The sequence below is a fragment of the Pseudophryne corroboree genome, chromosome 3 (genome assembly GCF_028390025.1).
Source record: "Pseudophryne corroboree isolate aPseCor3 chromosome 3, aPseCor3.hap2, whole genome shotgun sequence".
In the NCBI taxonomy this organism is placed as follows: Eukaryota; Metazoa; Chordata; class Amphibia; order Anura; family Myobatrachidae; genus Pseudophryne; species Pseudophryne corroboree.
The window spans coordinates 287,963,246-287,980,150 of record NC_086446.1 but is presented as its reverse complement, the minus strand read 5'-3'; the positions used below and the strand labels follow the sequence as shown (position 1 = coordinate 287,980,150).

At 48.5% G+C, this 16,905-nt stretch overlaps 1 protein-coding gene across 5 annotated transcripts in view; it reads left to right on the top strand.

Moving 5' to 3' along the window:
• The first annotated feature begins 356 nt into the window (after positions 1-356).
• LOC135055338 (opioid growth factor receptor-like) overlaps positions 357-16,905 on the top strand; it is a 74,017-nt gene continuing 57,468 nt past the window's right edge. Inside the window, exons 1-2 of one of the 5 annotated variants that reach the window (XM_063959286.1) lie at positions 357-375; positions 11,888-12,027. In XM_063959286.1, the coding sequence (XP_063815356.1) occupies positions 11,923-12,027 (105 nt within the window). In that variant the 5' untranslated portion in view covers positions 357-375; positions 11,888-11,922. The other 4 variants (XM_063959285.1, XM_063959284.1, XM_063959282.1 and 1 more) reach the window with 4 other exon arrangements.

Here is a 16,905-nt window from a genome sequence, read left to right as displayed (position 1 = left end):
GGGAGAAAAATTTCTAGTTACGCCACTGCCTAAATCAGTATCTTGCTTAGGGCCATGGCCTGTGAGATCTAAATCCACCTCTGGCTGACTTTAATATACAGGTATTGTAAAGTCCCTCTGCAGAGAATGTGCTCTAAGCAATATGACAACCTAATTGTTTTTTAACACTTTCAATGAAAGAGAATTTGTTACATACTTATCTACATTAAACATACTGTACCTCCCAACTGTCCCATATTCAGTAGAACAGTCCAGTTTTTCTGGGACTCACTCCCTGTTCCACCCACAAGCTGCAGTGTCCTACGATGGAGGGGGGGTTAGGAGGAGCACAGTCACACACTGCTGCTCTGCACAGCAGGGTAGCTGCTACAGCAGGTGAGCAGCAGAAGAATAGATGGCATCTTTTCACAGTGTAGGGGAAGTCTGGGGGTAGCCCAATGCAAGGACACACAGTGACATCAACTGAATGCAGTGAGGCCCCACCACTATTCCTGAGGCGCGACTCCCTTTCCAAACAGTCCCGCTTTGATGCACAGAAAAGTTGGGAGGTATGCATTAACTGTTGCAAGTGGTGTGCCCTCTAGCCTCCCAGAGCTGCTTAAAGGTGTAAATATGGGACACTGTCTCTTTAAAGGGTTGATCGACTATTATCTTAGGAACAGAAAGTGAAACTAGAGGCACTGACTTCTGGTTTTCTGAGTGTAAGTTTATTTTTTGTGTTACTGCATTGTTCAGAGGACGGATCCCTGCTTACCTGCAAACATTCTACTAGTGTTACCGAACTGTGAGTAAAAGGTTAGCTGGGCATGTATTGGACAAGATGAATTCACAATATGTAGTATAATTTATACTCATTTCGTATCAGTCTTTTGGTAATTAACATTGTTTTAATGTAAACTGGTACTCACAATGTATAAAATATGTATAACTGTGTGAAAAATTACACAGGTTAAATACATAAAAATGCTAAAACCATTATAGGGACTAACATCTGCTAGTTTTTTGAGATTTGTAATAAATAACTTTAAGAGCAGTCAGCGAAAAACATGATAGGGACACTGGGATCAGGAGTCAGTCTGAAAAATCCTACTGACAGTACTTCCAGTTATTTAAAAATAATTAGAATATTTGGGCGAGCTTACATATTGGTTTTCATTGCAATTTTTTTTAGTATTGATCATCTTTATTGTCATGTGATCAGTAGATATACAATAGGTGTGGTAAGCAGTGAACAGGAAGCCCTCTGCTGTACAGAACACTAAAAGGTCACTGCCTGCAGCTATTGACCCTGACTCGAAGGATTTATACTGTAGATACATCTGAGGGTTCCAGAGACTCAAATCTCATGGACACTTTGTGCTGACCTGGTGCATTTACACAGGCAGGGCCGGTGCAAGGTTTCCCAGCACCCTAGGCAAATCATCAGCAAACCCTCCCCCCCCCCCCCCCCCCAAATAAAAAAATAATAATAATTATATATATATATATATATATATATATATGTGTGTAGATGATAAAATACAAAAATAAATACATGCCACGGGAGTGCCGGGTACCTTTGCTGTGTGTATGTGTGTGGATATATATATATATATATATATCATCAATTGAGCTCTGTAAAAGACACAAAACACATCGAGAATACACTTAATGCCTCCCAGGTCCCATCGCTGCATAAAGTCAATTACTAGGCACTCAATATGTGCGGGGGACAGCAACCCTTAACTCATGTGAATATAAACAAACAACTGCCAGTGCTCACCTGTGGCGGGATATCAACACACAGCAACAGTGTTTTTGGGTCAACCATCCCCCATCATCAAGATAAATATATAAAGTAGTTTACATACATACATAGACACACATACAGTAGCACATACACAGAGCATACATACACACAGAGTATAGACATACATACACATATTGCAGAGACAAACACACACCCAAATAACAAAAGACACAGACCACACCGCGCTCACCTCCCCACCCTTCCCGTCGGCTGGGAGATAGTCATTGACTCACCGTTACCCCGGCTCCGCTACCCTGCGCTCACCCGGCTCTGTCACAAAGTCCCACAGATGATTACTGCTGAGAGGAGCTGCGCGCTTCTGCTGCAGCTCCCCCTATTTGAAACTAGCGGCTGCCGCAGGCGCGTTTTCCACCATTTAAAAAAAAAAAACGGATGCGGCACCTTCAACACCCAGGGACGACAGGAAAGGACTTACTCCACTAACTGCAGATCCGTCCCCCTGTACAGCCCCGACCAGCAGCAGCTTACAGTGGCGTAACTAGAAATTTTTCTCCCCCAAGCCAAAAAATTATTCGGCGCCCCCCCCCCCCCCCCCCATAATTGGCACTAGTAACGGGACAAACATGCGCGCCTTCGGGGCGTGGCTTCGCATAAAGGGGCATGGCATTGCAGGAAAAGACTACCTTATACCCCAGTTTTGCAACCTGCACGCCCAGACGTTCGCCACCACAGGAAAATAAAATAATCTTGATTCATGCCCCTTACATTATTTGTCATTTTTCCTCCTTATAGTAATGCCCAGTATACATTATGCCACATACTGCAATGGCCCTTAGACATTATGCCACACACAATAATGCACACACCGTAATGCCCCCGACACATTATGCCACACACCGTAATGCCTGTGACACATTATGGCAGGAATCGCAATGCCCGTTATACATTATGCTACACACTGCAATGCCCCTGATACATTATAGCACATACAATGTCTGTGACACAGTATGACACACACCGCAATGATCCTGAGACATTATACCACATACCACAATGACCGTGATATAGTATACAACACACCGTAATGCCTGACACATTATGACACACACCGCAATGTCCGTGATACATTATGCCACACACTGCAATGACCCTGAGACATTATACCACATATCACAATGCCCGTGATATAGTATGCCACATACCGCAATGCCCGTTATACCCTATGCCACACTGCAATGCCCCTGAGACATTATACCACATACCACAATGCCCGTGATATAGTATGCCACACACCGTAATGCCTGTGACACATTATGACACACACCGCAATGTCCGTAATACATTATGCCACACACCGTAATGCCCATTACACATTAAGTTCTACAGTAAGGCTTCTAATTACTTTTAAATTACCTGCTCGTTGCCAGGGATTTCATGCTCTTGGTTCCATGCACGGTGCCAGAGATTTTCATGCACTGGGTGTCATGCTCGTTGCTAGGGGGTAGTGCTTGTTGCTAGGGCCGTGCCCCCAGTGCCACATATGCCCCCAGTGCCAGATATTCCCCCACAGTGCCAGGTACATGCCCCCAGTGCCAAATATACCCCCCCAGTGCCACATATGCCCCCAGTGCCAGATATTCCTCCACAGTGCCAGGTATATGCCCCCAGTGCCAGATATTCCCCCACAGTGCCACATATGTCCCCTCAGTGCCTGCTCCCCCCAGTGCCAGATATTCCCCCTCAGTGCCACATTTGCCCCCTCAGTGCCTGCTCCCCCCAGTGCCAGATATTCCCCCACAGTGCCAGGTATATATCCCCAGTGCCAGATATTCCCCCACAGTGCCACATATGCCCCCTCAGTGCCTGCTCCCCCCAGTGCCAGATATTCCCCCACAGTGCCACATTTGCCCCCTCAGTGCCTGCTCCCCCCAGTGCCAGATATTCCCCCATAGTGCCTGCTCTCCCCCCCCCAGGGACACTGAGGGCACAGCGCGCGCCTCTTCCGTGTCCCTCCTGGCTCTCCGGCCGGTCTAATAAAGGAAGTGCCGGTTCGTGAGCCAATCAGAGCTCACGAACAGCACTTCCTTTATTAGACCGGCCGGAGAGCCAGGAGGGACACGGGAGAGGCGCACGCTGTGCCCTCCGTGTCCCTCCTTACAGCAGCGGAGGGAAGGAGACCGCAGATTGACATGCGGACGCTCGTCCGCATGTCAATCTGTGCTAAGTCAGTGGCGCCCCCGCAGCCCCTTGCCCCCAAGCCACCGCGAGGACTGCGGGGGCAGTAGTTACGCCACTGGCAGCTTATCAGTCAGCCTGGCTCCTCCTAATCACCGCCGGCTGCCTGCTAAAAATATGTGCCTGGCACTCTGACCCCCTCCTCCTGTCCCGCACCTTCTGCTCTTCCAACTGCCGCCGGTCAGGTCGCGCTGCGAGGGGTGACGGATGTGCCGTTAGGGGAAGAAGTCCTTTCCTCCCTGGGTGAATGTGCCGCCCCCGGACATCGGGGCGGGTATGAGAAGGGAGGGGGGGAGTGAGCGACGCAGCAGTAAAGGAGCAGGAGGGAAGACACCTGGTGAGCCGGGACGTGGTGGCCTTGCATTGTTTTTTTTGTTTTTTTTTACTCTGCACCGCCCTTAAAATGCCGGCGCCCATAGGCAGCTGTCTAAAGCTGCCTAGTGGTAGCGCCGGCCCTGTACACAGGATAGCATCTATTTTGTCCTGGTAGAATATAAAAATGTAAAATGACACATAAGAACTGTTGGTGCAGATATTATTTAACAGGAATTTAGACAGATAGATATCCTTTTGACCGACACTCCACCGCTTAATACATGGGGCCGGTAAAATTGAATCCTGCAATGCTATATTGTCCACTAACATTGCACCCAGATCACATTGGAAATGCAATTTTTGATAATTGCCCCCCCCCATCCATAGTACCTTGTCTAGTAAGAAAATTACAGACAAGTAGTCGGTTACATTTCCAATGGCTAGTGGTTACATGCATTTGATGACTTGTCTGGAAATTTCTTTGGAATCAATATGATATCCCGGCTGTCAGGATCCTGGCAGCCAGAATACCGGCACTCGCCAAACTTCGGGCCCAGTGGCGACCCACAGCAGGGTTATATTCCCCCTCAGGTGGTGGCGTGGACCACCACCCGAGTGGGGATTTCGGCCGGCTGTGTCCCGGGGTGTCAGGAAACCGCCACATAATGTGTGTCCTGTGTATGCATTATCCGTTATCTCCAACCATTGTGTTAGGACTGGATGTTGCACAAGAATTCAGGAGCAATATGGAAAAATGTCTCAATTATGTTTAAATATGCTATGGAGATTAAGGTGCCGGATCAATGAACTGCAAAAAGTACACTTATGGATATTATGGTACCGAAAACATTGCTTATATTTACTCACAGGTGGCATCTGTAGTTTCAGATGCTGGCGGCCCGCCCCCTCCTTATGACATCATGCACTCAGGGTGTGGCCAGCACAGCGCAGTAAAGAGCTGTTTACTCGCACTACTATGAGGTATTAGGAAAATAAAGCAGTTGTGTATCAGTAATATCACACAAGGCTCCTACAGGAACTCACACTTAATTGAATCCCCCCTAAGGACTCAGTTTGGAATTCTTTTTATGTGCTGTATACACTATTATGTTCAGCTCAAGGGCGTAGCTACCAGAGGTGTGGGCAGTGCAGCTGCTATGGGACCCAGAGCTGAGAGGGGCCACCTTCCCTGTCAAAGTTACATGTGACCTATACATTTTCTACCATTGGAGGTACATAGTGGCACTTACAAACGTTTGCCTTGGGGCCTACAAATATCTACTTTTGGCCCCTGAACATTCTCTTTGCAATGTGGTTTAAAATTAACTGGTGGGCACTTTATTGTGGCATAATATGAACTAGGGCACTGTAATGTGGTATAATATGAACTGGGGACACTATACTAAAATTATACTCACCTCAATCCAGTGTCCAGATATAAATCCTCGTACTTGGCAAAACAAATAAACGAACACCCGGACCAGCGGACTGAAAGGGGTCCCATGTTTTCACATGGGACCCCTTTCCCCGAATGCAGAGACCCCCCCCCCCCCCCCCCCCCCGTGACTGCTGTCACAGAAAGGTCTCTTAAGCCAATCAGCGAGCGCAACGTCCTGGCACTCTGCTGATTGGCTGCACGTCAGGCTGTCAGACAGCGCATCGCAAAGCCTCTCCATTATACTCAAAAGCAGCCAGTGTTTTGTTCCCCCGTCAGATGAGTGAATGAAGTGTGTAAAGAGCGTGGGTTCCCCCGATAAGAAAATGGTGATTTCTAAAAAGTTACTGCTGGCGTACCCTTTCCCGCCAGAGGATAGGTCACGTTGGGAGATATCCCCTAGGGTGGATAAGGCGCTCACACGTTTGTCAAAAAAGGTGGCACTGCCGTCTTGGGATACGGCCACTTTGAAGGAGCCTGCTGATAAAAAGCAGGAGACTATCTTGAAGTCTGTATATACACACTCAGGTACTATACTGAGACCTGCATTTGCCTCAGCATAAATAGTGCTGCTGCAGCGTGGTCTGATACCCTGTCAGATAATATTAATACCCTAGACAGGAAAATATTTTGCTAACATAGAGCATATTAAAGACATCGTCTTATATATGAAGGATGCACAGAGGGATATTTGCCGGCTGGCATCCAGAATTAATGCAATGTCCATTCTGCCAGGAGGGTATTAGAGACCCGGCAGTGGACAGGTGATGCTGCCTTTAAAAGGCACATGGAGATTCTGCCTTATAAGGGTGAGGAATTGTTTGGGGATGGTCTCTGGGACCTCGTATCCACAGCAACAGCTGGGAAGAAAATTTTTTACCTCAGGTTTCCTCACAGCCTAAGAAAGCACCGTATTTTCAGGTACAGTCCTTTCGGCTTCCGAAAAGCAAGCGGTTCAAAGGCGCTTCTTTTCTGCACAGAGACAAGGGAAGAAGGAAAAAGCTGCACCAGACAGCCAGTTCCCAGGATCAAAAATCTTTCCCCGCTTCCTCTGAGTCCACCGCATGACGCTGGGGCTCCACAGGTGGAGACAGGTGCGGTGGGGGCGCGTCTTGGGAACTTCAGGGACCAGTGAGCTTGCCCACAGGTGGATCCCTAGGTTCTGCAAGTAGTATCACAGGGATACAGGCTGGAGTTCGAGGCGACTCCCCCTCGCCGTTACCTCACATCAGCCTTCCCTGCTGCCCTCGGAGAAAGGGAGGTAGTACTGGCGGCAATTCACAAGCTGTACTTCCAGCAGGTGAAATCAAGGTACCCCTCCTTCAACAAGGCCGGGGTTACTATTCCAAAATGTTGTGGTACCGAAACCAGACGGTTCGGTGAGACCCATTCTAAAATTGAAATCCTTCAACACTTATATACGAAGGTTCAAGTTCAAAATGGAATCGCTCAGGGCGATTATTGCAAGCCTGAAGAATTTCATGGTATCGCTGGACATCAAGGATGCTTACCTGCATGTCCCTATTTACCCTCTTCACCAGGAGTACCTCAAAATTGTGGTACAGGATGGTCATTACCAATTCCAGATGTTGCCGTTGGTCTGTCCCCGGCACCGAGGGTATTTACCAAGGTAATGGCCGAAATAATTATCCCGTGCTTGGACGATCTCCTTATAAAGGCGAGGTCCAGGGAGCAGTTGTTCGTCGGAGTAGCACTATCTCGGGAAGTGCTACAACAGCACGGCTGGATTCTGAATATTCCAAAGTCGCAGCTGGTTCCTACGACGCTTCTACTGTTCCTGGGTATGGTTCTGGACACAGAACAGGATAAAAAGGGTTTCTCCCGGAGGAGAAGTCCTAGGAGTTGTCGTCTCTAGACAGAGACCTCCTAATACAAATACAGGTGTCGGTGCATCAATGCACGCGAGCCCTGGGAAGGATGGTAGCTTCTTACGAAGAAATTCCATTCGCCAGGTCCCATGCAAGGATCTTCCAGTGGGATCTGTTGGACAAGTGGTCCGGGTCGCATCTTCAGATGCATCGGCGGATAACCCTGTCTCCAAGGGCCAGGGTGTCGCTGTTGTGGTGGCTGCAGAGTGCTCATCTTCTTGGGGGCCGCAGATTCGGCATACAGGACTGGGTCCTGGTGACCACGGATGCCAGCCTTCGAGGCTGGGGGGCAGTCACACAGGGAAGAAACTTCCAAGGACTATGGAAAAGTCAGGAGACTTCCCTACACATAAATATTCTGGAACTAAGGGCCATTTACAATGTCCTAAGTCAGGCTAGACCCCTGCTTCAACACCGGCCGGTGCTGATCTAGTCAGACAACATCACGGCGGTCGCTCATGTAAACCGACAGGGCGGCACAAGAAGCAGGATGGCGATGGCAGAAGCCACAAGGATTCTCCGATGGGCGGAAAATCATGTGTTAGCACTGTCAGCAGTGTTCATTCCCGGAGTGGACAACTGGGAAGCAGACTTTCTCAGCAGACACGACCTCCACCCGGGAGAGTGGGGACTTCATCCAGAAGTCTTCCAAATGATTGTACACCGTTGGGAAAGGCCACAGGTGGACATGATGGCGTCCCGCCTCAACAAAAAGCTACAAAGATATTGTGCCAGGTCGAGGGACCCTCAGGCGATAGCTGTGGACGCTCTGGTAACACCGTGGGTGTACCAGTCGGTGTATGTGTTCCCTTCTCTGCCTCTCTTACCCAGGGTAATGAGAATAATAAGAAGGAGAGGAGTAAGAACTATGCTCATTGTTCCGGATTGGCCAAGAAGAGCTTGGTACCCAGAACTCCAAGAAATGATCTCAGAGGACCCATGGCCTCTGCCGCTCAGACAGAACCTGCTGCAGCAGGGGGCCTGTCTGTTCCAAGGCGTACTGCGGCTGCGTTTGACGGCATGGCGGTTGAACGCCGGATCCTGAAGGAAAAGGGCATTCCGGAGGAAGTTATCCCTACGCTAATTAAAGCTAGGAAAGAAGTGAACGCAAACCATTATCACCGCATATGGCGGAAATATGTTGCGTGCTGTGAGGCCAGGAAGGCCCCAAAGGAGGAATTTCAGCTAGGTCGATTTCTGCACTTCCTACAGTCAGGGTGACTATGGGCCTAAAATTGGGTTCCCTTAAGGTCCAGATTTCGGCTCTATCGATTTTCTTCCATAATAGAACTGGCTTCACTGCCTGAAGTTCAGACTTTTGTTAAGGGAGTGCTGCATAGTCAGCCCCCGTTTGTGCCTCCAGTGGCACCGTGGGATCTCAACGTGGTGTTTGATTTCCTGAAGTCGCATTGGGTTGAGCCACTTAAATCCGTGGAGCTACAATACCTCACGTGGAAAGTGGTCATGCTGTTGGCCTTGGCGTCGGCCAGGCGTGTATCGGAATTGGCGGCTTTGTCATGCAAAAGCCCTTATCTGATTTTTTATATGGATAAGGCGGAATTGAGGACTCGTTCCCAATTCTTTCCTAAGGTGGTATCAGTTTTTCATGTGAACCAACCTATTGTGGTGCCTGCGGCTACTTGGGACTTGGAGGATTCCAAGTTACTGGACGTAGTCAGGGCCCTGAAAAGTATATGTTTCCAGGACGGCTGGAGTCAGGAAAACTGACTCGCTATTTATCCTGTATGCACCCAACAAGCTGGGTGCTCCTGCTTCTAAGCAGACTATTGCTCGCTGGATCTGTACCACGATTCAGCTTGCACATTCTGCGGCTGGACTGCCGCATCCTAAATCAGTGAAAGCCCATTCCACGAGGAAAGTGGGCTCTTCTTGGGCGGCTGCCCGAGGGGTCTCGGCTCTACAACTTTGCCGAGCAGCTACTTGGTCGGGGTCAAACACATTTGCTAAATTCTACAAGTTTGACACCCTGGTTGAGGAGGACCTAGAGTTTGCCCATTCGGTGCTGCAGAGTCATCCGCACTCTCCCGCCCGTTTGGGAGCTTTGGTATAATCCCCATGGTCCTTACGGAGTCCCAGTATCCACTTAGGACGTCAGAGAAAATAAGATTTTACTCACCGGTAAATCTATTTCTCGTAGTCCGTAGTGGATGCTGGGCGCCCATCCCAAGTGCAGATTGTCTGCAATACTTGTTTATAATTATTTCCTAATTAAAGGGTTATTGTTGAGCCATCTGTTGAGAGGCTCAGTTATATTTCATACTGTTAACTGGGTATAGTATCACGAGTTATACGGTGTGATTGGTGTGGCTGGTATGAGTCTTACCCGGGATTCAAAATCCTTCCTTATTGTGTCAGCTCTTCCGGGCACAGTATCCTAACTGAGGTCTGGAGGAGGGTCATAGTGGGAGGAGCCAGTGCACACCAGGTAGTCCTAAAGCTTTCTTTAGTTGTGCCCAGTCTCCTGCGGAGCTGCTATTCCCCATGGTCCTTACGGAGTCCCAGCATCCACTACGGACTACGAGAAATAGATTTACCGGTGAGTAAATCTTATTTTTATTCACAGGTACCCCGGATCGTCGGATCAGGAGACGTGGCAGTCGGCGGGTCAACATAGGTAAGTATGTGTGTGTCGGCAGGTGTGCATTAAAGTTTTACTCTCAAGGTGTGTGTCTCCTGTTTTTATTTGGGTATTTTTTTCCAGTAGTACTACAGGTACCAGCGGGCCCGTTTTTCTCCCGCATGCTGGTACTTGTGGTTCTCCAAGTACCAGCTTGCGGGGGAGGCTTGCTGGGACTTGTAGTACTACAGGAAAAAACAATATTCTTGTCATTTTCTCAAGGCTATCAGCCCCCCATCCGCAGCCCTTGGATGGGGGGGACAGCCTCGGGCTTCACCCCTGGCCCTTGGGTGGCTGGGGGGGGACCCCTTGATTGAAGGGGTCCCCACTCCCCCAGGGTACCCCGGCCAGGGGTGACTAGTTGGATATTTAATGCCACGGCCGCAGGGCACTGTATAAAAGTGACCCCCGGCTGTGGCATTATCTGTCCAGCTAGTGGAGCCCGATGCTGGTGTAAAAAATACGGGGGACCCCTACTCTTTTTGTCCCCCGTATTTTTTGCACCAGAGCCCGGTGCTGGTTTTAAAAATACGGGGGATCCCCTGTCCATTTTTCCCCCGGATTTTTAGAACTAGGACCAGCTCGAAGAGCCCGAGGCTGGTTATGCTTTGGAGGGGGGACCCACGCAAATTTTTTTCGTGTTTTTACCCGTTTTTTAAAAATCGGAACAAAATCCGTCAAATCGGCCGTTTTTCGTCAGCGGACTGTCGAATCCATTTTTTATTGAATATGGTCAATTTCGGCACCCACTTGCCGAAATTAGACGGTCGAATTGTGTCGAATTAAAAAACGGCCGAAAAATTGCCGCGATTCGCCGCTAATTGCATATACCCCTGTATGTCATAATGTGAATTGGGGGTACTGTGTGGCATAATGTGTACTGGCAGTTCTGCAATGTGACATAATGTGAATTAGTGCACTACTATGGCTCATAAAATAAACTAGGTCACTTCTATGGTTCAGAATATGAACTAGGGCACAGGTTCTCAAACTCGGTCCTCAGGACCCCACACAGTGCATGTTTTGTAGGTCTCCTCACAGAATTACAAGTGAAATAATTAGCTCCACCTGTGGACCTTTTAAAATGTGTCTGTGAGTAATTAATACACCTGTGCACCTGTTGGGTTACCCGCAAAAGAAGCACTGTGTGGGGTCCTGAGGACCGAGTTTGAGAACCCCTGAACTAAGGCATTACTATGGGGCATAAAATTAACACCTGCTGTGGAGAGGTGTCTCCCTAGAAGCATTGGGACAGGGGCCCCTTCAAAATGCTGCTATAGGGCCCACAAAGTTCTGGCTACGCCGCTGGTTCAGCTATTTAAGTTTTTATATCATGTTTCATGTACTTTTGCTGTACTAGTACTAGTACTAGTTTGTCTAGTACTGTTTGGGCCACATCAAACCTGTGGTAGTGGTTTCTGCTGGCTGGTGTCTCCATCACATAGAACCACAGTGATTGTTATGGTAAAAGCCCGCTCATTCAGGGTTTTATTGTCTGAAATGAATTACCCAGTACAAATACAGTACATTATGTAATTTCTGTGTCATTAAATATATTGTTTTATGGTTTTCTGTAACATATGAGCTTTGTAATAAATAGTAACATATTTCTCCCTCTTACGTAGTTGCAGTCTACTATATTCTTTGTGACTTCTGAAGTATGTATTATGATGTCTATGAAAGTAATGCCTGGGAGGAAGAGTATGACTCTACATGGGAGGAAGAGAATCCCCCAGAAAATAAAAAGCCTAGAAAACATCATCAGGTATGGACCTAGGAAGAAAACACAATACTGGCAAATATGACCTGTGTGACTGGGAACCAAGGTCACTGTAATCAAATGATGCACTTGTAGCAAGAGCTCCAAGAAGCACTCTATCATGACAGTGTTTCTGGGGAGAGGTTTTTAGATCAGCAGAAACCCTCCTTGGTGTGTCTCAGCTCTGCGTAGTCTGTGCCAGGTACAGACAGATATGATGCTGTTTGAAACTGCTTTTCACCTCAATTTCAGTGGTTGGACAAGAACCTTTGCAGCGCTGCTATATGGGGAACTTTAGTATCTTGCTGGACCCTTTGCACCACTGTTCCTGGCATTACAAAGCTGAAGTCATCCTCTACAGCATTGATCTGGATAAGACATCAGAGATTTGTTGGATAAAACCTCAGAGATGCATGCCCCAAGGGGCCGGTAGGGAAGTAGTCGATAAGCTATTCAAATAAGTGCAGACCAGACTCCATGGACCATCAAGCTAACATGTGCCACGCGGCTCCCACTCCTCATGGTCACAGGGTAACGTGTCTTAGCACATATCAAAAGGGATTTCTAGGCATTCAACCAGAGACCCTAAGTGTGAACCTGCATGGCTGTAGTTTAGAAACTCAGGGCACACCACTATAACAACCACTGGCTAGATCTTAAAGGACCAATTAAAGTTAAATTAGTAATGACTCTAAAATATTCTTCCTGTCCGATACTTCCCTAGTTGTGCAATGCATTATTGAAAAAGGCATGCCAGAGACATTAAGGGGGGTATCCAATTAGGACCACTTTTGACCAATTGCCATTATCGCGGTATCCAATTAATCGTCCGAAAACTGACCTGTGATTGCGCGAAAACACATGGGATCGTGGATATGTCCCAAATTCCATATGTCATTGTGGGTCCGGCAGCCGCTTATCGCAGATTATGCTTCAGGTGTCTCAGGCACCCGAAGTATAATCCGCGATAAGTGGTGGCATGGGGGTAGGAGCGCGCCACGTCGAGGCTAATAGGATATCCCCGGCAATACAGTTTCTCCTTTAAGTCTCTCCAAAACACAATTGTCTTCATATTTGTCTGTTCAGCTGTGCATGTTGAAATGTGTAGTGTTCTATGTGTAGATCATAATATAATGCAGTGATTTTCAACCTTTTTTTACTCGCGGCACACCGAACAATAATTTAAAATTGCCAAGGCACACCATCAGTTCCCCACATAAAAAAACAAAACACACACATTGGCCCTCACAGTAAAAAAAATCCACACATACAATGGCCTACTCAGAAAAAACAATCACATTGCTCCCCACATAAATCGTGTTGCTCAAACATAAATCAATCACATTTTTCCCTACATAAATCCTATTGCTACCCACATTAATTATTCACATTGTTCCCACCATAAATCCATAGATTCTTATTCTCCCCACATAAATCCTATTGAAATCCTATTGTTCCCCACAGGAGAAATAAAAAAACAAATATTAGCCCCTACCGGTCAGCTGTCCTCCTCCCTGTCCCTCAGTGGCGGGGGTTGTTCATAGTGGATTGCTGCGATACTGCGCAGGGTGCGGTCGGGCAAGTGTGGATGTGGGTGGGCAAAGTAAGCTGTGTATGCAGGCGGGAACTGGAAGATGTGTATGCAGGCGGGTGGGCTGGCTGGGTGGTGAGACGCGGCGGCCGCGACCTATGATATCACACCAACGCGTTTTCAAGGCATAGGTCACGGCCGGAGCACGACTGATCCTCTAAGAAGAGCCTGGGCCAACAGTTCACTCTGAAGGTGCAAGAAGCTGCTCTGGCTCCGCTGCACACCTTGCAACTGGTCGCGGCACACTGGTTGAAAAAGCCTGATATAATGTATAGTTTCTCGAACGTCCTAGTGGATGCTGGGGACTCCGTAAGGACCATGGGGAATAGACGGGCTCCGCAGGAGACTGGGCACTCTAAAGAAAGATTTAGTACTACCTGGTGTGCACTGGCTCCTCCCTCTATGCCCCTCCTCCAGACCTCAGTTAGAATCTGTGCCCGGCCAGAGCTGGGTGCTTTTAGTGAGCTCTCCTGAGCTTGCTAATAAGAAAGTATTTTAGTTAGGTTTTTTATTTTCAGAGAGCTTCTGCTGGCAACAGACTCTCTGCTACGAGGGACTGAGGGGAGAGAAGCAAACCTACTAACTGCGGCTAGGTTGCGCTTCTTAGGCTACTGGACACCATTAGCTCCAGAAGGTTCGAACACAGGATCTTAACCTTGGTCGTCCGTTCCCGGAGCCGCGCCGCCGTCCCCCTCGCAGAGCCAGAAGACAGAAGCCGGCGGAAGCAAGAAGACCTCGAATTCGGCGGCAGAAGACTCCTGTCTTCACATGAGGTAGCGCACAGAACTGCAGCTGTGCGCCATTGCGCCCACACTACCCACACACTCCGGTCACTGTAGGGTGCAGGGCGCAGGGGGGGGCGCCCTGGGCAGCAATTAGGATACCTCTTGGCAAAAAGACACATATACTGGGCACTGTATATATGTACGAGCTCCCGCCATTTTATTTACACAGACCCGGGACACAAGCCCGCCGCTGTGGGGGCGGGGCCTTCTTCCCCAGCACTAACCGGCGCCATTTTCTCTCCACAGCTCCGCTGAGAGGAAGCTCCCCAGGCTCTCCCCTGCAGTATCAAGGTAGAAAAAGGGTAAAAAGAGAGGGGGGGCACATAAATTTAGGCACAAATTATCATAGACAGCAGCTACTGGGTAAACACTAAGTTACTGTGTAATCCCTGGGTTATATAGCGCTGGGGTGTGTGCTGGCATACTCTCTCTCTCTGTTTCCCCAAAAGGCCTTGTGGGGTCCTGTCCTCAATTAGAGCATTCCCTGTGTGTGTGCGGTGTGTCGGTACGTTTGTGTCGACATGTTTGATGAGGACGGTTACGTGGAGGCAGAACAAGTGCAAGTGAATGTGGTGTCGCCGCCGCCGACACCTGATTGGATGGATATGTGGAAGGTGTTAAATGATAACGTAAGCTCCTTGCATAAAAGGTTGGATAATCAGTCAGGGTCTCAACCCATGTCTGATTCTACAGCTCAGGGGCCGTCAGGGTCTCAAAAGCGCCCACTATCCCAGTTGATTGACACAAATGTCGACACGGATTCTGACTCCAGTGTCGATGACGATGATGCAAAGTTGCAGCCTAAAATGACTAAAGCCATCCGATACATGATTATAGCAATGAAGGATGTATTGCACATATCGGAGGAAAACCCTTTCCCTGACAAGAGGGTTTATATGTTTGGGGAGAAAAAGCAAGAAGTGACTTTTCCCCCTTCACATGAATTAAATGAGTTATGTGAAAAAGCGTGGGATTCCCCTGATAGGAAAGTACTGGTTTCCAAAAGATTACTTATGGCGTATCCTTTCCCGCCAACGGATAGGTTACGCTGCCCTAAAGGATCCTGCGGATAGGAAGCAGGAAGGTATCCTGAAGTCTGTTTATACACATTCTGGTACTCTTCTGAGGCCAGCAATTGCTTCGGCCTGGATGTGTAGTGCTGTAGCAGCATGGACAGATACTCTGTCTGAGGAGTTAGATACCCTGGACAGGGAGACTATTTTACTGACCCTAGGGCATATCAAAGACGCTGTCCTATATATGCGGGATGCCCAGAGGGACATTTGCCTGCTGGGCTCTAGAATAAACGCAATGTCGATTTCTGCCAGAAGGGTCCTATGGACTCGGCAATGGACAGGTGATGCCGACTCTAAAAAACACATGGAGGTGTTACCTTATAAGGGTGAGGAATTGTTTGGGGACGGTCTCTCGGACCTAGTTTCCACAGCTACGGCTGGGAAGTCAAATTTCTTGCCATATATTCCCTCACAGCCAAAGAAAGCACCGTATTACCAAATGCAGTCCTTTCGTTCACAAAAAAGCAAGAAAGTCAGAGGTGCATCCTTTCTTGCCAGAGGCAGGGGTAGAGGAAATAAACTGCACCATGCAGCTAGTTCCCAGGAACAAAAGTCCTCCCCGGCTTCCACTAAATCCACCGCATGACGCTGGGGCTCCACAGCCGGAGCCAGGAGCGGTGGGGGCGCGTCTCCGAAATTTCAGCCACCAGTGGGTTCGCTCACGGGTGGATCCTTGGGCTATACAAATTGTGTCTCAGGGATACAAGCTGGAATTCGAGGTGACGCCCCCTCACCGTTACCTAAAATCGGCCTTGCCAGCTTCCCCCATGGAAAGGGAGGTAGTGTTGGCAGCAATTCACAAGCTATATCTCCAGCAGGTGGTAGTGAAGGTTCCCCTCCTTCAACAGGGAAGGGGTTACTATTCCACTATGTTTGTGGTACCGAAACCGGACGGTTCGGTCAGACCCATTTTGAATTTAAAATCCCTGAACATTTATCTGAAGAAATTCAAGTTCAAGATGGAATCGCTCAGAGCGGTCATTGCAAGCCTGGAGGAAGGGGATTTTATGGTGTCTCTGGACATCAAGGATGCGTACTTGCATGTCCCCATTTATCCACCTCATCAGGAATACCTCAGGTTTGTGGTACAGGACGTTTCATTACCAATTCCAGACGTTGCCGTTTGGCCTGTACACGGCACCGAGAATATTTACCAAGGTGATGGCGGAAATGATGGTGCTCCTTCGGAAGCAAGGGGTTACAATTATCCCATACTTGGACGATCTCCTCATAAAGGCGAGGTCCAGGGAGCGGTTGCTGATCAGCGTAGCACACTCTCAGGAAGTGTTGCGACAGCACGGCTGGATTCTGAATATTCCTGCACTGCAGTGGCCCATGTAAACCGCCAGGGCGGCACAAGAAGCAGGGTGGCAATGGCAGAAGCCACCAGGATTCTTCGTTGGGCGGAGAATCACGTACTAGCACTGTCAGC